The sequence below is a fragment of the Cervus canadensis genome, chromosome 24 (genome assembly GCF_019320065.1).
Source record: "Cervus canadensis isolate Bull #8, Minnesota chromosome 24, ASM1932006v1, whole genome shotgun sequence".
Taxonomy (NCBI): Eukaryota; Metazoa; Chordata; class Mammalia; order Artiodactyla; family Cervidae; genus Cervus; species Cervus canadensis.
Window position 1 is genome coordinate 13,956,956 of NC_057409.1, and position 27,342 is coordinate 13,984,297.

General features: G+C 42.6%; 1 protein-coding gene across 2 annotated transcripts in view; it reads left to right on the plus strand.

Moving 5' to 3' along the window:
- Positions 1-13,748: 13,748 nt before the first annotated feature.
- KHDRBS1 (KH RNA binding domain containing, signal transduction associated 1) overlaps positions 13,749-27,342 on the plus strand; it is a 33,763-nt gene continuing 20,169 nt past the window's right edge. For both annotated transcript variants that reach the window (XR_006265165.1, XM_043445448.1), the window contains exons 1-2: positions 13,749-14,456; positions 26,845-26,969. Coding sequence is in view for 1 of the 2 variants with exons in the window: in XM_043445448.1 (XP_043301383.1) it covers positions 14,075-14,456; positions 26,845-26,969 (507 nt within the window). In the remaining variant the exon portion in view is untranslated. The remainder of the gene's footprint in view (positions 14,457-26,844; positions 26,970-27,342) is intronic.

Consider the following 27,342-nt stretch of genomic DNA (forward strand, 5'->3'; position numbering starts at 1 on the left):
GTAAAGATATACAATGGAATATTGTGTGCCAGCTAAGTCACATGACTGAAGTCAGTCGTGTCCTACTCTGAGTGACCTTATGGACTGTAACCTGCCAGGCTTCTCTGTTCATGGGATTCTCCAGGCAAGAATACCAGAGTGGGTTTTCCAGGCCCTCCTCCAGGGAATCTTCCCCATCCAGGGACCAAACCCACATCCCTTACGTCTTCTGCATTGGCAGGCGGGTTCTTTACCACTAGCGCTATTTGGGAAGCACCACAGTGGAATATTACTCAGCTATAAAAAAAAAATGAAATCTTGCCATTTTGACAACATGGATTGACCTAAAGGATATTATTATGCTAAGTAAAATAAGTCAGAGAAAGACAAAAACTGTATGATTTCACTTAGATGTGGAATGTAAAAAACAAAGAAACATAACAAAACAGAAATGAGTTAGAGATACAGAGTACGAATAGGTGGTTGCCAGAGGGGAAGGGGGAATAGAGGGAGGAAAGAAAAAGTAAGGAAGATTAAGAGGCACAAACTTTCAGTTGCAAAATAAATAAGTCATAGTTATAAACTGTACACTGTAAGGAATATAGTCAATAACTCTGTAGTATCTCTGGATGGTGACATATCATAACTAGACCCACATGACCATTTTTAAATATATAGAAATATCAAATAACTATGTTGTATAACAGTAACTAGCATAGGGTTGTAGGTCAATTATATTTCAAAAACAAACTCATAGAAAAAGAGATCAGATTTGTGGTTACCAAAGGCAAGGAATTGGGGGAGGGGGAATTGGAGAAGGTGGTCAAAAGGTACAAGCTTCCAGTTATAAGATAAACAAGTACTAGGGATATGCCAGCAAATTTGGAAAACTCAGCAGTGGTCACGGTACTGGAAAAAGTCACTTTTCATTCCAATCCCAAATAAAGGCAATGCCAAAGAATCTTCAAACTACCACACAATTGCACTCATTTCACACACTAGCAAAGTAATACTCAAAATTCTCCAAGCCAGGCTTCAACACTACATGAAGTGAAAACTTCCAGATGTTCAAGCTGGATTTAGAAAAGACAGAGGAACCAGAGATCAAATCGCCAACATCCACTGGATCATAGAAAAAACAAGAGAATTCCAGGAAAACACCTGCTTCATTGACTATGCTAAAGCCTTTGACTGTGTGGATCACAATAAACTGTGGAAAATTCTTAAAGAGATGGGAATACCAGACCACCTGACCTGCCTCCTGAGAAATCTATATGCAGGTCAAGAAGCAACAGTTAGAACTGGACACGGAACAACAGACTGGTTCCAAATTGGCAAAGGAGTACGTCAAGGCTGTATATTGTCATCCTGCTTATTTAACTTATATGCAGAGTACATCATGAGAAACGCTGGGCTGGAGAAGCACAAGCTGGAATCCAGATTGCTGAGAAAAACATCAATAACCTCAGATATGCAGATGACACCACCCTCATGGCAGAAAGTGAACAGAAAGAGCCTTTCGATGAAGGTGAAAGGGGAGAGTGAAAAAGTTGGCTTAAAACTCAACATTCAAAAGATTAAAGATCATGGCATCCGGTCCCATCTCTTCATGGCAAATAGATAGGGAAATAATGGAAACAGTAACAGACTTTATTTCCTTAGGCTCCAAAATTACTGCAGGTGGTGACTGCAGCCATGAAATTAAAAGATGTTTGCTCCTTGGAAGAAAAGCTATGATAAACCTAGAGAGCATATTAAAAAGCAGAGACATTACTTTATTGACAAAAGTCTGTCTAGTCAAAGCTATGCTTTTTCCAGTAGTCATGTATGGATGTGAGAGTTGGACCATAAAGAAAGCTGAGTACCGAAGAATTGATGCTTTTGAACTGGGGTATTGGAAAAGACTCTCAAGAGTCCCTTGGACTGGCAGGAGACCAAACCGGTCCATCCTAAAGGAAATCAGTCCTGAATTGTCACTGGAAGGACTGATGTTGAAGCTGAAGCTACAATACTTTGGCCACCTGATGCGAAGAACTGACTCATTAGAAAAGACCCTGATCCTGGGAAAGACTGAAGGCGGGAGAAGGAGATGACAGAAGATGAGATGATTGGACAGCATCACCAACTCAATCGACATGAGTTTGAGCAAGCTCTGGGAGCTGGTGATGGACAGGGAAGCCTGGTGTGCTGCAGTCCATGGGGTCACAAAGAGTCAGACATGACTGAGTAACTGAACTGAACTGAAAGTACTAGGGATATAATGCACGACATTATTAGTATAATTAACACTACTGTATGTTATATATGAAAGTTCTTAAGAGTAAATCCTGAATTCTCATTGTAAGGAAAAACCTTTTTCTATTTCTTTAATTTTATATCTGTGAGACGATGTTTACTAAACTGACTGTGACAATCATTACCTGTCAGTCAAATCATTATGCTGTCCACCTTAAACTTATACAGTGTCGTGTGTCAGTTTTATCTCAATAAAGCTGGATGAAAAATCAATAACAATAAAACACAAGCTAATTTCTGTACTAAATAATCAAAAATGTATTGAATATTGACTGTAATAGCCATTTTATTGGTCTCTGTGCTAGAAGAATACAAGCCAGAGAAAACGCCTTACTGCAACTTGCATGGCTGTGCTGGATTCTAATCCTTCCTACCTCATCCACTTCACTCTTATAGCTACCCGCTGTGCTCACTTACTTTCCAACCATTTGGTCCTTTTCTGTTCCTAGAATTCACTCAACCAGTTACTGCTTCAGGGGCACTGCACTTGCTGGTCCTTTTTTTTCCCAGAGTGTTCTTCCCTCAACACTGGCCATGACTAGCTTCTTCTCCCTCAGAGGGGTCTTCCAGGACAATCCCACCAAAAATATCCAGCCCTCCACCCCCATCCCAGTCACTCAATCACAGTATCTTGCTTTCTTGTCTTTCTAAAACTTATTTCAGCCTTGTTAGTTTACTTGGTGATTACCCATCTCCCCTATTTAGAAAGAAGCACAAAACCAGGGACCCTGTCTATCAAGTGCTGTTCTTGAAATAGATGCTTTGGATGGGTGTGTCTCCCCTTCTTCTGACAGTGTTATCATCTGTCAAAAGTGTTTGAGGATTACTTTAAAAGTTACACAAGTAAATCAGATTCACTACTCTGTAGTCATACTGAATTCTTTATTCGAAATCTTTATCCCAACTTGATTTCTATCTTATTTGCTAACTTCGGCTCTGAATTATTTGTTTCTCAAAATTAAATTCACCCTCAAGCATAAAAAGTTGTCAACTTCGATGTTAACTGCTATTCACATTACTGCATAAATTGAATGTGTGTTAATTCAAAAAGTCAACAGTAAATACATAAGCAACAACAAGAACAAAATTTTCACCTTTGATAATAGTCAGAAGAATGGGCTGTAGGCTCTGAAGGCAATTTGAAAAGAGGAATCAAAAGCCTCTGATTTCAATGGGTAATTTCTAGACTGTTATGCTGATTTAAAATGATTATTTTACAGTGAAACCTCATATAATGGAACAACGATGTTTTCACCTCTGGAATCGTTTCTTGTTTTAGTTATTTTGAAGTAGTTCCATTTTAAAGCATTCAGGTTCTAGAAAAGAACCCAGTGGTATTTAGATTAAAAAACAACCTGTAGTCTAAACAATTTGCTTTCTTCTCTTTCATAAAAATCACTCCAACCTAACCCTTCTGTTTCACACAGAAATCTCACGCAGTCTCACCAGCTCCTCCTGTTCTTCTTTCCGACTAGAATGGACTTTCCATGTTCCATCCAAGTCCCAGCAAAATTTTATTATTCCTTCCAGGCCTAGCCCAAATGTTTGCATATGAGAGTTGCATCCTTCAGAACTAATTTTCCATCATCCTCTGATCTCCCACACCACCTAGGTATAAACTATATGAGGGCAGAGGCCATGTCTGTTTTCTTCAAGACTGTATTCCCAACACCTAGCGCAGTATCTGGCACACAATGGGGATTCACAATATGTTTGCTGAATGAATGAATGCTTCTCTATTACCTAGCACTATTTAATTGTTTAAATATCTTCCACCCCAACAAGACTGTCAATCTCCTCTGTACTAAAGACCATGGTCTTGTCTATCTTGTATCTCTCTGAGATGCGGAGAGGGCAAAGGCAGGCTCAGAAGAAGGTAGTTTTTATCTTGTTAAAACTCCAGTATCCATTCACTTACTCTCATATCAGCCAGGATCACAGTGGATTTCCTGTTTTGTTTTTATCTTCTCTTTAATCCAAAGCTTTTGACTGTGTGGACCACAACAAACTGTGGGAAATTCTTAAAGAGATGGGAATACCAGACCACCTGATCTGTCTCCTGAGAAACCTGTGTGCAAATCAAGAAGCAACAGTTAGAACTGGACATGGAACAACAGACTGATTCCAAACAGGAAAAGGAGTATGTCAAGGCGGTGTATTGTCACCCTGCTTATTTAACTTGTATGCAGAGTACATCATGAGAAATGCTGGGCTAGATGAAGCACAAGCTGGAATCAAGATTGCCGGGAGAAAAACCAATAACCTCAAATATGCAGATGACACCACCCTTATGGCAGAAAACGAAGAACTAAAGAGTCTCTTAATGAAAGTGAAAGAGGAGAGTGAAAAGGTTGGCTTAAAACTCAACATTCAGAAAACTAAGATCATGGCATCTGGTCCCATCACTTCATGGCAAATAGATGGGGAAACAACGGAAGCAGTGACAGATTTTATTTTTGGGGGCTCCAAAATCACTGCAGATGGTGATTGCAGCTGTGAAATTAAAAGACACTTGCTCCTTCAAAGAAAAGTTATGACCAACCTAGACAGCATATTAAAAAGCAGAGACATTAATTTGCCAACAAAGGTTTGTCTAGTTCAAGCTTTGTTTTTTCCAGTAGTCATGTATGGATGTGAGAGTTGGACTATAAAGAAAGCTGAAAAAAAAAAAGAAAGAAAGAAAGCTGAGCGCTGAAGAATTGATGCTTTTGAACTGAAGTGTTGGAGAAGACCCTTGAGAGTCTCTTGGACAGCAAGGAGATACAACTAGTCCATCCTAGAGGAAATCAGTCCTGAATATTCATTGGAAGGACTGATGCTGAAGCTGAAACTCCAATACTTTGGCCACCTGATGGGAAGAACTGACTCATTTGAAAAGACCCTGATGCTGGGAATAATTGAAGGCAGGAGGAGAAGGGGACAACAGAGGATGAGATGGTTGGATGGCATCACCAGCTCAATGGGCATGAGGTTGAGTAAGCTCCAGGAGTTGGTTATGGACAGGGAAGCCTGATGTGCTGCAGTCCATGGGGTTGCAAAGAGTCGGACATGACTGAGTGACTGAACTGAACTGAACTGAACTGAATCTAAACAAAGGGCTTTGCTGGTGGTTCAGTTGGTAAAGAATCTGCAATGCAGTGACCCGGGTTTGATCCCTGGGTTAGGAAGATTACCTGGAGAAGGGAGTAGCAACCCACTCCAGTATTCTTGCCTGGAGAATTCCATGGACAGAGGAGCCTGGTGGGATACTGTCCATGGGATTGCAGAATCATGACAGAGTGACTAACACTAATGTACACTTAATCCAAACAAAGCTTCTAATGGCGGAAGGAGGGCCCTAGGATCTGAAGCTTATTCCCCTCCCCAATCCTAAGCCTGAGTTCAACTGACTGAGTCCAGATGTAGGGCCCCTTTGACTTTGGTGTCTCCAAGTTGAACATTAACTCCCTCCACTCCCTGGGTTCCTCCCACTGCCATTGCCCTCCCCCACCCACTCTCCACCCTCTCCAACCTCCTCTTCCATTCCCCTACTGGAATGATCCCTCTAAAACTGGGTCACAACTCAAATGCTTAGAGAGTCAGGCTGGTAGAAAATGGCCCAGGGAGTTAGAGGCAATGCCCTTTGAAGGTGGAAACTAATTATTGCTTGCAGGAGTACAAACCTATTGTTCCTAGAACAGCTGATGTTTTGAGAAATTTTTTTAAGTTGTTGTCATTCAGTTTTTAAGTCACATCTAACTCTTTGTGACTCCCATGCACTGTAGCAAGCCAGGCTTCTCTGTCCTCCACTGTCTCCTGGAGTTTGCTCAGATTCATGTGCATTAAGTCAGGGATGCTATCTAACCATCTCATCCTCTGCTGTTCTCTTTTCCTTTTGTCTTCAATGATTCCCAGCACCAGGGTCTTTTCCAATGATTTAGCTCTTTGCATCAGGTGGCCAAAGTATTAGAAGCTGCAGCATCAGTCCTTCCAATGAATATTCAGGGTTCATTTCTTTTAGAATTGACTGGTTTGATCAGCTTGCAGTCCAAGGGACTCTCAAGAGTCTTCTCCAGCACCACAATTTGAAAACATCAATTCTTGGGCTATCAGCCTTCTTTATGATCTAACTCTCACATTTGTATATGACTACTGGAAAAACCATAGCTTTGACTATACAAACCTTCACTGACAAAGTGATGTCTCTGCTTCTTAACGCACTGTCTAGGTTTGTAATAGCTTTCCTTCCAAGGAACAAGTGTCTTTTAATCTCATAGCTGCAGTCATGTCCGCAGTGCCTTTCAAGCCCAAGAAAATCAAATTTGTCATTGCTTCTACTTTTCCCCCTCCTATTTGCTATTTTTAAGTTAGGCAAGCCAATTAAAATATATGCACAGGCCAAATATGGCTTGTAAACCACTGGTTTTCTTCTCTGCTCTTCATCTCTGACGATCTGACCCTGATGCTCCCCATGGACATTCTATTTCCTTACTTGAACATCAAGACATGGACTAATTTTTGGGCCTAAAACATCTCCTGCCAGTTTCCATGCACCTCCCTCAGACCCCAGTCTAGATCATACCATGTGACTTGCCATTCCAGGGCCCCATGCCAAGCTTTGTAATGCTTTCATATCTCTGTATGTGCTGTTCCTATTTCTTCAGTCACTGAGCCAACCACTCTTTGTTGATCAGCCAACTCAGCCAATCCACTATGTGCCAGTTGCTGGGGACATAACTGTAAGCACCACAGACAAACCTCCTTCCCCCATAGGGCTTACATTCAACCGGCAGAGGTAGATGTTACTCAAGTAATCACATGAAGAAGTAAATTTAAAATGTGGTAAGAGTTAGGAATGAAGCCCTGAGAACATGTAACAGTGAAAGCTAAGCTGATTGACCCTGGGGATCTGGAAAGGCTTCTCTGAAGAAATGACATTTTTCATAATTCTGAAGGACAGATAGGAATTAGCTTCCCTGGTGGCTCAGGGGTAAAGAATCCTTCTGCCAAGCAGGAGCCGCAGGTTTAATCCCTGGGTCGGGAAGATCTCCTGGAGAAGGAAATGGCAACCTACTCCAGTATTCTTGCCTGTGAAATCCCATGGACAGAGGAGCCTGGCGGGCTACAGCCTTTGGGGTCACAAAGAGTTGGACGTGACTAAGTGACTAAACAACAACAACAACGAAAAGAGGCGGAGTCAGGGGAACTTGAGTGAGGGGAGGGAAGACATATTTGGAGTTTAGACGAAGGAACCAGAAAGTGTGCAGACTGGGGGAGGCCTGAGTCTGACTTGTTTGAGGAACTGAAAAAGGGCCGGGTTGCCAAGCACAGGAACTGAGGAGAAGAATGGCATGAGATGAAGCAGAAAAGCCAGGCAGGGCTCACCATGCAGGCAGGGCTGGATCAGATGTGGTAAGGGTAAGGGTCCTGGTCTTTATTCTAAGGACAATGGCAAGCCACTGAAGAGGTTTAACTAAGGACGTTTATGTGTGTGTGAGACAGACAGACAGACATGATCAGATTTGCATTTGGAAAACACTACGCTGGCTTCTGGGTAGAGAAATAGAGAAGAGGGGTAGGAGCAAAAGGAGAAGTTGGGGACCAGCTCAGAGGCTGCAGAAGTTCAGGTGAGGCATCATGGCACCTAAGATGGAGACACAGATAGTGGAGACAGAGAAACACAGAGAGGCAATATTTATGAAGTAAACAACAAAAAGGTTCAGGCATGGATTGCATAGGGTGGGCATAGAGCAGTGAGGCAATAGAGAGAAGTTAAAGATAACTCCCAGATTTCTGGCTGTGTGGTGAGTTGGGGGTGCCAGTCCCTAAGACAGGGAACTTGGGAGGAGAAGCAGGCTGGTGGTGAAGGCAACGGGGAGAAAGAGAGTTTAGCAATACACATTTATCAAATGCCTGTTCTGTTCCAGCCTCTGTCAATATATAAACACAGAAATAGTTCCTGCACATAAGGGGGACAGCTGTAAAAAATTATTATAATCCAAATATTACACAGGTCTCATAACCCTGTGAACTCAAACAAAGCCAGCCATATGAACACTAATCATTCCAAGTTCCTGTTCTTGCCCCTATGAAGTTCCCTTCAAGTATTTTGGGGACACTTCTAGGGACTTTTCACAAGTGACAGTCAGACTAAGCGGTGGGACCAAGTCATCGGGCATGTCAGCCCCACTCTGACCCCCTGCCCACTGCCCCCAGGAAAGGTGCCTTCTGTAGGAATGCTAAGAGCACCCCTGGACTAGAGTGAGGCTAACAAGCAGCCTGGCCCTGGAAGTGGATTCCTCCTTAAGTGTTGCTGGCACATGATGCTCTCATGTGTTGGAGCAGGCCTGGGTCTAATTGAAGGAGTTAGTTTCTCAAGTCATCTGAGCCCTGAAGCAGCATTGCTAGTGCTGCAAGTTTGAGTTCTACTGGGGACATGGTGAGTTTGATGGGTCTCTGGACATCAATAGGGGGATGTAAAAGGGATGCAATTGGCTATCTGGATTTGGAACACAGAAGTTTGGGTTAGAGATCTAAATTACAGATCATGGAGTAGGGATATGAGGCACAGGACCCAACTCTGAACTCCCAACATTAAAAATGCCCTGCCCCCACTTCATCTGGCAACTTTCACCCAAATCTCACCTTCCCTCATTTATGTTGGCAGTTGGCCAGTCACTTCTTCCTGTGCATTCCAGCAGCCCTTGGTATAGTCCTCTATGATTAAGCACTTTTCACACTGCCTGATTACTCCTGATTTACATATTTGTCCTCTTCACTCTACAGTAAGCTCCTTGAGGGCATGGACTCTTTTTTTTTTTTTTTTTAATTTTTTTATTAGTTGGAGGCTAATTACTTCACAGAGGGCATGGACTCTTATCCAGTGTTGGCCCTCATGCCATTTTCATCCACCACACAGGCAAAGACCAAAATTAGGGGAAGGAAAATAAAGGAGATGTGGTACATATATGCAATGGAATATTATCCAGCCATTAAAAAGAGTGAAATAATGCCATCTGCAGCAACATGGGTGGACCTGGAAATTATCATACTGAGTGAAGTAGTCAAAGGCAAATATCATATAATATCACTTATGTGCAGTCTTTTAAAATGATACAAATGAACTTATCTACAAAACAGAGAACTAGTTTATGGTTACTGGCAGTGCGTAGACGGGCATAAGATTGTGAGTTTGGGATTGACATTACACACTGCTATGTTTAAAATAAAATGCCTTTCCATGAAAAAATAAAATGAGGTTAAAAAAACAACAACTATGGGACGAGAATAGCCAGAATTGATTGAGGAGGTGGGAGAAGAGGATGTTGCTTGGTACAGTTTTATTGTGTTATTTCTAGGAATTTATGCCATGAGTATATTGATATCAGTGCACAAAGATGTTCTGTAGGATGATGTTCATTGCAGTATCATTTGTAGTACTGAAAAGCTGGAATCAACCTACATTTCCATCAGAAGGTAATGAGAAGTACTTGGTGGAATAATATCCTACCATGGAAAATGAAGTAGATTTACATATACTGATAAGGGATGTTTGAATAGAATATTTCATTTAAAAATAAGTCAAAAACTGTTCATATAGTATATTGCAGTTTGTGTTTAAAACAAAAAGGACAGACTCACATATAGATGCCTAAAAATGTCTAGAAGTTTACATAAGCAACCACTGAATAGTAGATATATTTAGAAAAGCACAGTCAAGTGAATGGGCCAGGCTTTAAGGGGAATCTTACTTTTCACTTTATTCCTTTCTTATGGTTAGATTTTCCTTAAAACTAGAAGCATATTATTTTTATAATAAAATGTGCTATTTATTTAATATTTGTAATCTTCTGGGCATTACTCTACTTTGTAAAAATGTGCTCTTTGAGCCCTCATAACATAACAGCCCTATGAAGTAGGTAGTAGGGGTATTTTTTTGTTTGTTTGTCCTTTTGTTTTTGGCTGCACCACAAGGTTATGTGGGATCTTAGCTCCCCCACTAGGAATCAAACCCATGCCTCCCGCAGCGGAAACGCAGAATCTAACCACTGGACCACCAGGGAAGTCGCAGGTGTAGTTTAATTCCATTTTATAAAAGAAAAAAGGAAGCACAGAGATGCTAAATAATCAAAACATAGATTTTTAATAATTAAAAAATCTTAAGTGGGGGAGGGATAAATTGGAAGATTGGAACTGACATATACACACTACTATACACAAAATAAATAATAAGGACCTACTATATAGCACAAGGAACTCTACTCCATACTCTGTAGGTGGCCTATATGGGAGAAGAATCTGAAAAAGAATGGATATATGTATGTGCATAATGGATTCACTTTACTGTGTGCCTGAAACTAACACAACATTGGAAATCAAATATACTCCAATAAAAAAAATTTAAATCTTAGAAAAATTTTAAATATTGAATTTTGGTCTCACTTTCTCCTTCCACATCTTCCACATAGTTGGCACCATAGATGTTTAAGCTTAAACAGATGGATAGTTTCCCTGAAGAGAAACTCTCCGGCCCAGGGAGAGCTGGAGAGCTCCAGGCTGGAGCCCTTCAACTCTTGGGAACTGACTGCAAAGCAGGGAAGGCAGACGGGGCCTGCAGATCCTCCATTCATGGGTCAAGCACAAGTCAAGCAGCTACGTGCAAAAAAAAAAAAAAAAAAAAGTCCTTCCAGCCCCTCTGTTAGGGACTCACATGAAAGTGAAAACAAGCAATAAGGTACTCAAAAAAATAATAACAATGGCCACTATCGCTTATCAGGCACCTACTAATTGCCAGTTCCCCTGCTGAGTGCTTTACAAACACTATCTGTTTAATCCTAACAGCCCCAAGGTAGGTATTGTTATGACCCCTTGTTTATCAAAGAGGAGAAAGCAAGGCTGAGGAAGTTTAAGTAAAGCGCTCAATCATCCAGCAGGTAAGCCAGATGTGGACCTAACTCCATCTGAATCACAATGCTCTCAATTAATCTTGCGTCCTACACCACAGAAACTGAATGCAGGGAGGAAACAGTGGAAGAAAGTTCTCTCTCCCACCTCCAAAACAAACTCTAGCTACAGTCAGAGAAAATGAGACAGATTAGAGAACAGGCCTTTCAGATCCACAGCTAACATGAAACACCCAAAAATCTTCACTAGGCGCTAAATGGAATGATAACTACCCTGATTCTGCTTATAAACCCAGGAGGTTTACACTGTTATTTGTTAATGTTCACAACAACTCTGCAAGGTAGATGTCATCAACTCAACTTTAGAGAGGAAGAAACTAAGGCTCAGGCAGGTTATAGTTTTACTAACAGTATACAGCAAGGACAAGGCATAGCTGGCTTTGAATTTGTCTGCCTCACTCCCAAGTCAGTTTCTTCACAAGGCCATGCTCTTAATACCTTCAGGTGGAGCTGGGGAACAGTATATCGTGGTCAACACAAAATGAAATCCAGACCTCCAGTCTTTCAGGACAGGAATTACTCTTCCCTGACCCCAGGGAAGACCCCACCCCCACCCCCAAACAGAAGGCTGTTGCTTCGCCTACTTGGTGAATACACTGCAGCATCACAACATATCACCTCAGAGATAACTGTTTTTGCATCTCACTAGGAAGGTTCAAACTTCTCTTCAACCCCACCTTTAGACAAAGTTAAGTAAAGGTTTGACAGCCTCCCAAAAAGAATGTTGAGTCTAGTCTAGAAACCCACAGATACCACTACCCAGCGCCTTCTCAGACACTTCTTTATCAAAGTTTTATTAGCCTCAGCTCAAGGTACCTCCAGCTGAGCATCTCATTACAGAGTAAGGACATTTCAGACATTTGTAACACCACTACCCAAGCAGGAATTTCAAGGACAGCAGCAGAAATTAATCGCAAGGGAGCTATAAATCCTCTTCACCCCCTTTCCCCTCCTCCATACACTGGCTCTCTCAACTCACCTATTTTTTTCACAGTCCACAAATGGATTACTCCCATACCTTAAACACATCTGTGACATTCTCATCTCTGTTCATATATTCACACTTTCCTTTGCCTGGAATTCATTCTCCCCTGGCTGAAATCTATCTTCCACTTTGAACTCTAATCCCACCTAATATTTACTTATCTTTGGGCATTTGTCACATCACATTCTTCATTACAATTATCCAAAAACATTCCTTTCTTTTTTCCTCCTCCTTGATTATAAACTACCTATGTGACCTCAAAGTAAAGTACTGCCTAGACACTGGAGATAAATATGTGATAATTTATGGAGAGATCTGTGTTTTGTTCTCATTCCTGCTGGTGATTTATCTCCCTACCCCCAAGAAGGCAGCCAAGCTCTAATGTTCCCTAAGCTGAAGGCTTCTAAGTTTCAAATCTAAAAATCAGCAGTTTTTAGGCACCCAGAACACAATTTCCAGAAATGCTTTTGGAAAGCGTGGGCTTATTAGGGGAACAGATCCAGAAGGAAAAGGGATGAGAGCGAATGCTTTGAATGAGAGAAACAAAAAAAATCTGTGGGGGGGAAGGGTTAGAGAAGGTACCAAGTGTTAGAGTTTATGGACAGTAAAGACCTAGCCTTCATTTGCATATAGCACCCCAGGATAAGGAGAACGCTGTGGGAGACCGTCCACTATAATACCTTGGCCTTGAGAGCTGTGGTAAGGGTCTATCTCTTTGAGCAAGTGTGGAAAGATGATTTACAGTGACGAGCAGGATTAGCACTCACATCAGTAGAAGGAGCCACCCGAATGATGCAACCACCACAGATTAAGGAGCTGGCCTCTACCCCACTTTTTTTGTGAAAGGAACACAATCTGCAGAAAGCAGTACTATATGCAGAGTTAAAATGCTTCACCTTTCAGACGGCTTCTCTGATCAACAATGGCTAAGTCTAAGAACCTACTATACTGGAAACGACAGGATACGGCTTCTTGGATTCGCTGCTTCGGTCTGGGGCCCTTTTCCTGGCTGGATATCAGGTCTCCGATCTGACCCCTCCCTCTTAGTTTAACTCCTCCAATAGCCTTCAGTCTTTCCACTGACCAGTCCTTCCTCAATGGCCCCCTCCAAGTCTGGCCGCATCTCCACCCCTCAACCCTACGTCAGACTCTCCCTTGGTCGTTCCTTCTTCACCCTAATCTCCCTTGTGCCTCTCACCCTCGTCTCCTTTTGCCCAGTCAGCCCCAATTCTCTCTCCTTCCCCTCCCGAATCTCCCGGGACGGTCTCCTTTCATTCTTCAGTAACCACCCCCCCCCGCAACCCGCCCCTGACCCACCCCACTGAGTACAGGCACCGCCCCCCCACCACAGCTCAGCCGTTGGAGGAGGCGTGGCCCCGCGAGTAACAGGTCTCCCGCCCCACACTCCGCGGGCTCGCGCGCAGACAAAGACATTCCACAGCCCCCGCCCCCTCCGCGCGCTCGGCCAGAAGGGGGAGGACACACGTGTCCCGCTAGCGCCGAGTCACGTGGAAAAGAAACGAACGGAGCCCGCGGCCTCCCGCGCACGCGCACAAGTCCCCGGCCTGGAGGGCTCGGAGGGAACAGGGGAACGGGGAGGCGACTTCTTCGGACTCCGCGGCGGCGCGCAGGCGCCGTGGCCCGACCGGGGACTTTGTTCTCCGCGGAGAGACCCAAGGGCGGTGCCGGTGGCTGGCTGCGCACGCGCGCCGCCTCATTTCCGGTGCTCTCTTTCGCTGGGTCGCTCGGGTCGGCTTCGGTCGCTGTCGCTCCCGCTCTCTCACCCCCGCCAACCGCCGCTCGGGCCGCCGCCGCTCGGGCCTCCGCCGCTAACGCGTCGCTTCCTCGATCCTTTAATCGCACATCTTTCCCAATGCAGCGTCGGGACGACCCCGCCGCGCGCATGAGCCGGTCCTCGGGCCGCAGCGGCTCCATGGACCCCTCAGGTGCCCACCCCTCCGTGCGTCAGGCGCCCCCTCGGCAGCCGCCGCTGCCTCACCGGTCCCGGGGAGGTGGAGGAGGGTCTCGCGGGGGCGCCCGGGCCTCGCCCGCCACGCAGCCGCCACCGCTGCTGCCGCCTTCGGCCACCGGTCCCGACGCGACAGTGGGCGGTCCAGCGCCGACCCCGCTGCTGCCCCCCTCAGCCACTGCCTCCGTCAAGATGGAGCCGGAGAACAAGTATCTGCCCGAACTCATGGCCGAGAAGGACTCGCTCGACCCGTCCTTCACTCACGCCATGCAGTTGCTGACGGCAGGTAAGCGGGCGTCTGGGATCCCTCTGGGTCGCCCGGCCACTCGGAGGCATGGGTGGTAGCGGCTTTGTTCCTCTTGCTTCGCGTCCCCTGAGGACCCAGGCAGTCGTGGACTCCTCTCATCCTCATCTTCGGAAGCTTAAGATTCCACGTTCCCATCCCGGCCCAGAGGGCGAGGGAGAATTTCTAGGCTGCAGTGGAGGCCCGGAGGGAACTTGGCGATCTCTTCGCGCAAAGATCTTGATGGATAGATGCCGCGTTCCCCGCCCCCTTGGCCGACCCTTCTGCCTCCCCTCTTGCAGCTGCCCTGCTCTCCCAGTGCTCAGATTCTTCCAGAAAGGAACCTTCATCTCCCCCTTCCCCCAACGGGGAAGCTTGTTTGATCGCGGGTGGCGGTCGGCGCCTCAACTGAGAGTGTAGGAGGTGAAGACAGCCTGAGCCGGGAGGGACCGTGAGAGGGAGGGGGGCGAGGTGAGATGGGGTGAGACTGGGGTGCCCTGTCCAGCGCGCCGCGGCCGCCGGGGCCGGGTCGGACTTAGCGGTAACTGGAGCTTGAGTTGCTTGGAGGCAGGAGCAACCTGTGGGAATCCGAGCTTGAGGTTTTCCTAATCATATTTCCGACCTCGGCAGATAAGATGGTCATTGCTGCCGAACCAGACGTTTTTGACCCCTTTATTTTATAATGTGTATTCTCCACTCAAGAAAGGGAAAAAAAATAAACCTAAAGACGGTGAAAGGGGGTGATAGAGGGAGGTTAAGGATGGTTTGCGTGGCATTCCCAATCAGCTGGGGGAAAAAATTGACATAAGTTTGCGTGGCCTCCTCCCCCGATCTTTTCAGTAGTGAAATAGATAAGGAAGAGTAGTCTTTGTTCTCTGTCTGTAGACTAGCGCTCGTTTTTTGCGCAAAACTAGCCATCATCTAGTCGCTCTGATCTCCCGAAAGCCGGCTATTTTGCCCTCTCTTCTTGTTAAAACGGTTTAATAAGTGTCTTATGATACCTAAATTTTATAAGCGGATACAAATCCAAAACCTTCCAACACTGAGTGAGTAGTTGGACTCTTTGGCAGGATTGAAATAATGGACAGGTCCCATATGAAAATATCCTTTCCCCTCCGTTTGTTCTCTATCTCCCAACATTAGAGGAAATCTTTAAACAGTAAACAAAGCCCAAGATATTCAAGAATAGCATTTAAATAAACTGCTTACGGTTTCAACTCTGCTTTGCTCTTCTGTAACACAGTCAGATTGTTTGAAACATTACTGTTCATTGTGTTCTTCTGGCAAACTCTTTGAGGGCAAGGAAAGCTTTTTTAATCTTTATGTTTTTCATATTGTCTTGCATATAGCAAATACCAGTTGTCTGAATCTGAAAGCAAGTACATGTAGGTTCAAGAACCTCAGACAATGCTAAAAGTTGACTGGTCTTATTTTTATTTTCTTGCGTCTTCAATCAGTCCAGGTTAAATGTGTGAGAATAAAATAAACTTTAGAACTGTAAGGTGTTGACTTGGGTTTGAAATTCTAGCTCTTGACTAGTCATCTACTCTTGGAAAACTTTCTGAATCTCACTAAGCTCATCTGTGAAGTGGGGTGGTGAGCTGTGAGGATTAAATGTTGTATAAAAAGCTCTGGCACAGTTATTTTGACCTATAATCATTAGATAATAACTTGCCACCAGTTTTCTCCTAGTTGTAAATTCGTGGTACTGAGTTAGGATGAAAACGCAAAATTTTTCTTGCCATTCTGCGCACATCAGGTGTCCAGTGCTAATCTAGTCTTTTAGGTAAAATACGATTTCTTAGGATAGCTATCAAAAACTTGATCCTTATAGTGAAGGTGTTAGTTGCTCAGTCGTGTTCGACTCCTTGTGACCCCCGTGGACAGTGGCTTACCAGGCTCCTCTGTCCATGGGATTCTCCAGACAAGAATACTGGAGTGGGTTGCCATGCCCTCCTCCAGCGGATCTTCCTTACCCAGGGATTGAACCCAGGTCTTCTGCATTGTAGGCAGATTCTTTACCATCTGAGCCACCAGGGAAGCCTGATCCTTAGAAGTTACATAAAATTTTCACCTCTCTCTTACTGCTTAACTTTTGTCACAAGAGAGCATGCTTTAATTTTTTTTTTTAATTTGAGCTTTTTTTCCCTCTCACTTTTTAAAAAACTATATATTTATTTGACTGTGTCAGGTCTTAGTTTCCACAGATAAGCTTCATTCCTCTGTGCCTTGTGGGATCTTAGATCCCAGGGCCAGGTATCAAACCTGGGTCCCCTGCATTGCAGGATGGATTCTTAACCACTGGACCACTGGAGAAGTCCCAAGCTTTTTCATGTCTTTTTTTCTTTAACCAAATTGAATTTTAACTGGAGAAAGGGGGTTGAGGTAATGCTGGCTTACTGAGAGAACTGACTTGGGAAAGGTGAACACTTCTTAGCATGCATGCGCTGTGCTTAGTGGTTCAGCTGTGTCCGACTCTTCGCAAGTCCATGGACTGTAGCCCGCCAGGCTCCTCTGTCCATGGGGATTCTCCAGGCAAGAATACTGGAGTGGGTTGCTATGCCCTCCTCTAGGGATCTTCCCAGCCCTGGGATCGAACCCAGATCTCCCACATTGCAGGCGGATTCTTTACTGTCTGAGCCAGCAGGGAAGCCCAAGAATACTGGAGTGGGTAGCCTATCCCTTTTCCAGGGGAACTTCCAGACCCAGGAATTGAACCTGGGTCTCCTGCATTGCAGGCAGATTGTTTACCAGCTGAGCTACCTGGGAAGACTCTTAGAATGGATAAATGTTGATATATGTTGGACCCAGCTTTTAGGGTTTTTTTAAGTTGAGTATAGTTAATTTACTTTAAGGTATTTTTGAATGATCTGGAAAAGGGATTGTAGTAAAGTTGACCAATTGTGAGGAAATGAGACTGAGAAGACAATAGTAGTTAAACTCTGTGATGAGAATATGTGTAGGAAAAATATGTCTAACACTATGCTAGATGCTGGACACTGGTCTGAGCACTTTACATCAACTATTAACCTTACTAAGAGGAAGTTACTCTTATTACTCTTATCTTTATTTCTACATATGAGGAAACCAAGGCAAGCAGATTAAATAATTTGCCTAAGGTAACAAAATCAATAAACAGCATGAGGAAGATTTGAAGTCAGTCTAAGTCTGGATCCTCACACTTAAACCTCTTTGCTCACCACTCCCCCATTCGTCACTATAGTGCCTACAACAAAATTGTACTCAAAAAAATTTTGTGTGTGTGCTAAAATATTAAAAGAAAATCTGAACACATCATAGTCTAGCCAACAGATCAGTGAAGGTGACAAGACCAAGACACAGAAGAAGGAGGAAACCCAGAGAGCATAGCACTTGGGACTGTGACTCCTCCAGGCAACTCTGCCCATTTCACAAGAGGTGCCACAAGACCCAGACCACTCTTGCCTTCCCAGCCCTCCCTCTCCCTTTCCCAGCTTAACCTTATTTTGTACTTAGACCAGCATCTGACACACCATATGTTGTAGTTAATGTGTTTGCTTGTTGGTTACCCCTTCTTTATGACCAGAATGTTAGCTCTCCCAGAGCAGGGATCTTTTGTCTGCTTTGTTGATGGCTGTATCTTCTGTTCCTTTATGAGTACTGCACAAAGTGGCCTCTTACTAAATAGTTGGTGAATAAATATTCATCTTCATTGCATGATGGAAAAATATCAACACAATTCTGAAGGATTTCGATTTTGAATACAGAGTTCTATATTAGCCAAATTGATAATCAACTATGAGGACAATTAAATGCATTTGCAGATGTACAAGGACTCTCAGGGTACCCATGCTTGTTTCCTGAAACAAATAATTTATCATATTATTTGTGTTAAATACTTACATAATAAACATAAGATGTTTTTATATATATCAGTGTTCTTTTTCTACTTTTTATAATTGGGAAAATACAAGTCAGTATAAATGACTCAGGGATAAGTGAACATTTTGAATAGATTAGCAATCCCCGGATGATCTTGAAAGGATACTCAGCAGTTCATTTTCCAAAAGCACTCAGTGCAGGGACTTCCCTGGTGGTCCAGTGGTTAAGACTGTCTGCTTCCACTGCCCAGGGCATGGGTTTGATCTCTGGTTAGGAAACAGATCCTGCATGCAGCATGGCAAGGCCAAAAAAAAACCACGTCAGCGCAAAATCTTTCCAAACAGAAACCTATTGAAATTTCAAAAGAGTTAATTTCTGTATTTAATTTGCAATGTGCTATAGAAATACATCTTTTTTGATGTATTTAAATACATCTGAGTCGTGTCTGATTCTTTGTGACCCCATGGACTGCAGTCAGCCAGACTTCCCTATCCTTCACTATCCCCAGAGTTTGCGCAAACTCACATCCATTGAGTTGGTGAGGCTATCCAACCATCTCATCCTCTGTCAGCCCCTTCTCCTGCCCTCAGCCTTTCCCAGCATCAGGAATTTTTCCAGTGAGTCAGCTCTTTACATCAGGTGGTCAAATATTGGAGTTTCACTGTCAGTCCTTCCAGTGAATTCAGGGTTGATTTCCTTTGGGATTGACTGATAGAGGCTCTCAAGTGTCTTCTCCAGCACCATAATTTGAAAGCATTAGTTCTTCGGCACTCGGCCTTTTTTATGGTTCAACTCTCACATCTGTACATGACAACTGGAAAAACTGTAGCTATGATTGTACAGACCTCTAGCAAGACCTATTAAACCCAAAAAGTGGAATTGCAGAGGAACTATAGACCAAATAATGGCTGTCTACATCCACAGTTTCTTCATGTATGTGAATTCAGCCAACAGTGAATCAAAAATATTCAGGGGTAGGGGGATTCCAAAATCTCCAAAAAACAGAACTTGAATTGACTTTGCAGTGGTTTACCTTGTATTTACAACTATTTTCATTATATTAGATGTTACAAGTAATCTAGAGATGATTAGAAGTATACAAGAGGATGTGTGTAGGTTATCTACAAGTACTATGTCATTTTATATAAGGTATTTGAAACCCTCTTATTTTGGTATGGGGGTATGGTCCTGGGACCAATCTTCTTGGGACACTGAGGAATGTCTTGTAGGTATGAATATAAATACTAGGGAAGAAAGAGGCAGAATTTACCATTTGCAACAACTTCGTGGTTGGTTATCTAGGAAAGTAGGAATGTATTGGGAATATGCTCAAACTTTTGTTCGTGAATGCCTCAGTAATAAAATGGTGTACCTTATTTCATCATTGATTAGATACTGAAAAGTTTTCCAAATGAAATACTTACACAGCAGTGAAAATGAAAACTATAGCTGAATGCCACAACATGGAGAGATCTTAGAAATCTAATGTTAGGTGAAAAGGTCAGTCCCATAAGGCTTTATCCATGTGGTACAATGTTGTTTTTATGGAACATGTAATGCCAGCAAAATTAACTAAATATTGTTAGCATGCATAAATTTCAGATAAAGCAGTTTTTAACAAAACTCAACATGTGTTTACCATACAACTCAGCAAATATACTTGTGGGCATTTATCCCAGAAAAATTAGAACTCACATTCATAGGAAACCTGTACATGAATGTTCATAATAGCCGAGAACTGGATATAAGCCATATCTGTCCAGTTGATGAATAGTTTTGCTGTGATACATCCATATCATGAAATACTACTCAACAGTAAAGAAAGAAATGAACTATTAATAAATGCAACAACTTAAGATATCTCAAGAAATTGAGGGGGTGGTGGTCAGGCCTCGCAGCTTGTAAGGTCTTGATTCCCTGACCAGCGATTGAACCCCAGCCCTGGTGGGAAAGCACCAAGCCCTAACCTCCAGACAGCCAAGGAATTTCCTCAAGAGAATTACGCTGAATGAAAAAGCCAATCTCAAAAGATTACATACTGTATAATTCCATTAATTTAACATTCTTGAAAAGACAAAATAATTGAGTTGGAGAACATCAGTGATTGCCAGTGTGACGGAGAGAGGAAGGGAGGTGACTGTGCCTATAAAAGTGTAGCGTGAGGGGTCTCTGTGTTCCGTACTGTACTGGAATTGTTCTGTACTGACCCTGCTGGTGAGCACATGAATCTGATTAAATTGCATGGAGCTAGGCATACACGCGCAGACACACATATGTCCATGCAAAGCTGGTGAAATCCAAATAAAGTCAGTAGATTTTATTTGCATTTTTTGGTTATGATATTGTATTATAGACATGCAAAATGTTATAGAGAATAGTGGGTGAAGGATGTAGGAGATCTCTTATTTCTTAAAACTGCATGTAAAATCTACAGTTATCTTAAGATTAAAGTGGTTTGTTTGTTTTGTTTTTAAAAGGAAAAAAAGCCCTAAACTGTAAGTTGTACCCTAAGAAAGAGATTTGGGAGACCATGGTCAATAGGCCATGATAGAGTTTGCCATTATCTTGGAATATGAGAATTGAACCGCTCTTAGAGGGCTCTTGGGCTTCTCTGGTGGCTCAGACAGTAAACTGTCTGCCTGCAATGTGGGAGACCCGGCTTCAGTCCCTGGGTTGGGAAGATCCCCTGGAGAAGGAAATGGCAACCCACTCCAGTACTCCTGCCTGAGGAGCCTGGTAGGCTACAGTCCCATGGGGTCGCAGAGAGTTGGACACGACCGAGCGACTTCACTTACTTTTTAGAGGGCTCTTAACTCAGGCTTTGAAGGATTTTTTTTTTTTTTTGAGCCAATACCCGCCCTTAGTCAACATAGTTTGAAATACCGTGTCTGTTTTTCTGGGGAGTTAGTCTGTAAGGGCTCATGACCCTAAATAAAATTTAAAATCTATAGCTCTGTGTTCTTGCTTTACATAATAAGTAATTCAAAAAATTAAAAGAATGGAGTGGCTTTATACAAAGTTAGTAAACTTACTGGACTTGTGAATCCAAAAGGATTTACCAGCAGGATACAGGGCAGAGAACTATAAACTTAGGAGTGGTAAAGTTATATGAATTGTTAAGGGAAGTTGGGAGTGTTAATGGTATATTTCTTTAATTTGATATATGTTTATGGATGCTTGTTGTCTATTAGGCATTGTATTAGGCAGATAGTTCAGTGATGAAGTGGTCCAGAAATTGTTGATAACAGGGGAAGGAGTGCTGTTGTTATTGTGTAGATGTTTGAACGGAATACATTGATAGTATGGAGGAGGGCGTGACTGCTGACCTTTTGGAGCAGATACCCTGTGAATCTTGCCCTTCTAGAAACACTATCTCTGGATGCCTTAGTCAGAAAATCATGACTGTCTTGCTCTCTATGTAGCATTTATTAAATGATCAGTTAATGGATTGTACATGATAGTCATTTTTAGTTAAGCCAGTCCAGTTGATAAAATCTGTATATAATTTTTTCAAACTTCTCTAGTATTAATATTTTTCTGTTCATAAAATATTTTTTCTGTTAAAAAAAAATCTTCCTTTTTTTTTTTTTAATGTTTATTTTTATTTATTTGGCTGTACTGGGTCTTAGTGGCCAGAAGATCTTTGGAAGATCCAGCTGAAATGTGGAATCTTCAGTCTTTAGTTGTGGCGTGCGAATTCTCACTTGCAGCATGTGGGATCTAGTTCCCTGACCAGGGATCGAACCCGGGTCCCCTGCATTCGGAGCTCGGTGTCTTAGCCACTGGACCACCAGGGCAGTCCCCCAGAAAATCTTCCTTTTTAAAAGTAAGAAGGAAGACTGAGGTTTAACAGCTTGTCCCAAGGTCACACAGCAAGCATGTAGCAGAGTTGGGACTCACACCCAGTTCTGTTTAGCTTCAAAACTCAGGTTCTTTCCTCTCAGACATACATTTAAAAAGCAGTTTTCATCCTTTGGCACTTACAATCTGGTTGTAATAAGGCCTACCAAAAAAAGGAAAGATTAAGTTGTAGTAGAAGAAATGCCGCAAGACTGGTTGAATTTGCTAACTGACATACAGAATAACCTGGGTTTAAATACCTGCTCTGTCATTAATTTTGTGATATTGGACAGGATTTCTTCACCTGTTAAGTGAGGATAATCCTCATTATAAAGACAAAGGGAAACCCAAAAGGGTAAGATAATGATTATGGTCAGCATCTGACTCTGAACCAAACGGGTCACCTCTCTGTGTTGTTTACAGGATACTTTTTCTTTCTTTGACTCTTGGGACATCCAAGGTCTCCAGAGACCCAAGCAAAGGTCTTTTAAAGGAGTCAGTTTCACAAAGATTGTCTAGAAGTACTTTTGCCTGCGGGTAAGGCATTTTTAGGAAGCTTCACCTTTTTCTTTTTTTTTTCCTCTTCCCTTTACAGCCTTCTTGTTAGCTCTCCGCAAGAAGTGAGGCCAAGGAGAGAAGTTGAAAAAGAAAAAGATCAGGCAGCTGAACATCTCAGGTGTCAATAGAGCCCTTTTGTTGCATTTAGCTGGATGACAGTGTCTGGGGGTATAAGCTGAACTTCCCAAAACTTTACAAAATCAGCTCTTTTTTCGCTTAGATAAAGTGTGCCCCTCTCTGCCTATTGAGAGGCAATAATAAAAGCATGAGGTTTAAAGTTAGAGAAAGCCTGGGTTTTTAATCCTTATTTGGGTATTTCAACAGCTTTCTGACTTAGAGACTTAACTTCTCTGAGTTTGTTTCTTCAGTTGTAAAATAGGGATAGTACCAGCTGCTTCACCCAGTAATGTTTGAGTACAAATGGGGTCATATTTGTATAGAATTTGATGCATTGTATACACTGAAAAGGATTGGTCCTTCCCCTTCCAAAAGTGGAAGGTGACCCTCTTTGAAGGCTCAAATTGCTTCTTTTGCTTTCTAGGCTAACCCTCTGACTGATTTATCTTTTCAGTCCTATTTTATTTAAATCATTGTTCTTGAAATTCTCTAAAAAATGCTTTAACAGTATTTTTTAAATTGTAAGGTAAGTGGACAAGGGGATCCTAATTAAATCTACCTCATTCAAAACATAGCAGAAGGATCTGTGTTTTAAATTTTTGCTTATTTATTATTTTTTATTTGTTTGTGCCAGTTCTTAGTTGGGGTGTGTGGGATCTAGTTGCCCGACCAGGGATCAAACCCCAGGCCCCCTGCATTGGGAGCAGAGAACCTTATTTAAACACTGGACCACCAGGGAAGTCCCAGATCCATGTTTTAGAAAGGCCTTATATTCACAGGGCACATTTCATTGATATTAAACCTTACTACTGGGTTCAATTTTTGCAGCCCTGCTTCCCGTGGGAATACATATTAACAGATTTCAAGTCTTAGCTTCTTGTTTTGACCAATTAAAGTTTCTGGAAAGTGGTATAAAGTACAGCTGAAGGGTCTAACTAGATGGCAGCAGTTAGAATACACAGAGACATAGATGAGATGACGTATATAACTTGTTCCACATTTTGAGAAGCTCCTCAGTGGTGTATTCTGATTTGAAATGTGGCATCTTTGTCCCTATAGGACATTTGAAGATTTTAAATACCCGGTTTACCAGCCCAGAAGCTCTAGAAGAGGTGTGTTCAGAGATGGTAGCTCAAAACCAGTGACTGCGAAGTTAATATTAGCAGTAAGTGGGAAGGGGTGGAGGTCAGGATACACAGGCAGTGAAACAGTAAACAAATAGGGTGTTGAATGAAGCATTTAGTCTGTTGATTGTAAGGTCAAATTTGCTTTCTCCTCCAAGCAATGAAAAATAGGAATGCAAAGAGCACTGTCATTTACGGTTCTATAGTGTATAACGTCTCAATTTAAGCTTTTTAATAAACAGAGAAGCCTTCAGTTTGGAATTCTGAACTCTGTGAGTCTCAGTAACTTTCCTTCATCTGTGTACATCATAGCTAGATTTAGTCTAAACAGTTACTTTGAAAGTTTGTTAAAGGTTTAGATTTGCAGAATGTGTTTGAAGTATTATGTCTTTATATACTGAAGGTCCACCAGGCTCCTCTGTCCATGGAACTCTCTAGGCAAAAATACTGGAGTGGATTGCCATTTCCTTCTCCGAAGGATCTTCCTGACTCAGGGATGGAACCTGGATCTCCCACATTTGAGGCGGATTCTTTACTGTCTGAGCCACAAGGGAAGCCCATACATTGAACTAGTGGTTTTCAAAGTGTGAACCTTAGGGCAGCAGTATCAGCATCACCTGGTCACTGGTTTTAAATGCAGATTCCTAACACAATCCTAAATGCAATCCCAGACTGGGATTGGGTCCCAGCAGTCCAATTGAACAAGCCGTCAAGATGATCCTGCCGCATATTGAAGTTTGAGAACCCTTATCTTAAAATTATAGAAGATAGGGACTTCCCTGCTGGTCCCGTGGTTAAGACTCCACGTTGCCAGTGCAGAGGGCACAGATTTGATCCCTGCTTGGGGAACTAAGATCCCACATGCCCCTTGGCATGGCCAAAAAGTTTTTTAAAAATATGGAAGATAGAAACACTGGAAATGTTGTATAAGGAGAACATTGTGTTAGTTAGAGTGTTCCACTGATTTTAGGGCGTATAAAATTTTTTTTTATTCTCAGTGGACCATAGTATAACATTTTAGTTGCTGGTGTTCATTGCCTCCATGCTTTGCCCCCATCTCTGTTAGTACTCCTGTTGTGGCTGTTAACTATTCTTCATTGCCAGCTTTGTATACCCCTTGTATATAGACACAGTGGAGATTGGGACCATGTCTGACTGGTTGTGTGGTTTTTCCTATACTTTACAGGGCCAGGTGCCTGGCCCTTAGTGAGTTTTCCATGGTGCTTAGTGATCATACCTATATCTGTCCCTTCATGTGCCTCACCATAGGAAGCACTCAAACACTTGGAATCACTGAATGAATGAATGGAGTTCCCTAATGATAGGAATCTCTTGGGATACTAAGGTTCTAGCTGATGAAACTGTCTTAACCTGTGAATTAAAATTACCTTGGTGCATTTTTTCCTTTAGGACACGGAGTGAATTTGGGCTAGAGAGTGTTAAGTAGATATTAAAACACTTCGTAAGAAATGTGCTTTTAGGACTTCACTGGTGGTCCAGTGGTGAAGACTCCGGACTTCTGCAGGGGGCAGAACTAAGATCCTACATGGCCAAAAGGAAAAGCAGAAAGAAAGAAATGGGCTTTAATTAGCATATTTGCATATTTTATTTTATTTATTTGGCTGTGCCAGGTCTTAGTTGCGGCATACAGGATCTTTTTCATTGCCACATGCAGGATCTAGTTCCCTGACCAGGGATCAAACTTAGGCCCTGCTGCATTGGGAGAGAGGAGTCCCAGCCACTGGAACACTAAGGAAGTCCCTGCATTTTACTTTATTCTGTCTTTATAGCAACCTCTTGAAGTAGATATTGCCTCCATTTTACAAATGAGGACATCAAAGTTCAGAGCAGTTAAACTTTTCAGAATTCACACAACTAGTGAGTGGCAGAGTAAACCCAGGTCTTTCAAACTTTTAAGGACTACTATATCCAAAGCACTACTGTTAAAAATTTTAATAGGACTCTCAGTTGTGTATTTAAATTAACTTTGTCTCTTCATTAAGATACAACTTTGGGGACTTCCCTGGTGGTCTAGTGGTTAAGAATCCACCTGCCAATGCAGGGGACATGGGTTTGATCCCTGGTCCAGGAAAATTCCACTTGCCTCAGGGCAGCTAAGCCCGTGTAGCACAACTACTGAGCCCACTCACCTTGGGGTTGTGCTCCACAGCAAGAGAAGCCACCGCAATGAGAAGCACAAGCTCTGCCACTGGAGAGTAGCCCCCGCTCTTCACGCCTGGAGAAAGCCCAAATGCAGCAACAAAGATCCAGTGCAGCCAGAATAAGTAAATAGAAGAAGAAGAAGAAGAAAGATATGATTTTGTACTTTTTCTTGATGCAGATTTTAATTTTTTCCAGTTTGTTTAATCCCCGTTTCCTCATGTCACTCCTGTCTGTTCTTAAGAACATTTGACTGAAACTGTTTCAGCTGAAAGTGGAAGAGCAAACTGCCCTTATTAGAAGGAGGCTTTGAGACTTCCCTGGTAGTCCAGTGGTTAAGACTCCAGACTTCCAATGCAGGGGATGTGGGTTCAATCCCTGGTCAGGGAACTAAGATCCCACATGTGATGCAGCAACTAAGCCTGCAAGCCAAAAAACTAGAGAGTCATGTGCAGCGAAGGATCCCACATGACTCAAAGATCATCCCACATGCCGCAACTGAGAGGCAACACAGCCAAATAAATAAAAAGAAGCAGGTTTTTGGTTTCCTAGTCAACTTCATCTAGCTTCGGTGCTGTCTCTATTTAAAATTAAGGCACTATTCATCTGAACTATTCATTAATATTTGGTCTCATTACACAGTATTCCGTCTTACTGCTTTAAGTAGGCTCAGAATTTTGCCTTTATTTAAAAGAACAAAGCTAAATTAAATTTCTGTTTGTCCTGTTCAGAAATTGAGAAGATTCAGAAAGGGGATTCAAAAAAGGACGATGAGGAGAATTACTTGGATTTATTTTCTCACAAGAACATGAAGCTGAAGGAGAGGGTTCTGATACCTGTCAAGCAGTATCCCAAGGTAAGGGAGAGAGTGCCTCATTTCTTTGAGTTGTCTTTGTAGTATGGGGGTATATAGTATGTGCTGTGTCTTGTAGCACAGGCTGTAATAAGAGATTTACAGAGATTGTGGACCTGGTAAAGGTTCTGTCCCATGCTGGTAACGACTGTATCCAGCAGCTGAAACATACAGGTCCATAGCTAATAGCATAGCTACAGCCAGGAAGGAAATATGATCATCTTTTATTATCAAAAAAGGAATTTCCTTCTCAAATGTTTGTTTAGCTTCCAAGTTTAAAGGAAAAAAATTAAACCCTAATTGTTCTTTGTCAAAAGATTGAGCTGAAGTTTAAATGAAGGAAATACAACACAAATCCTTGTGACACAATGAATAA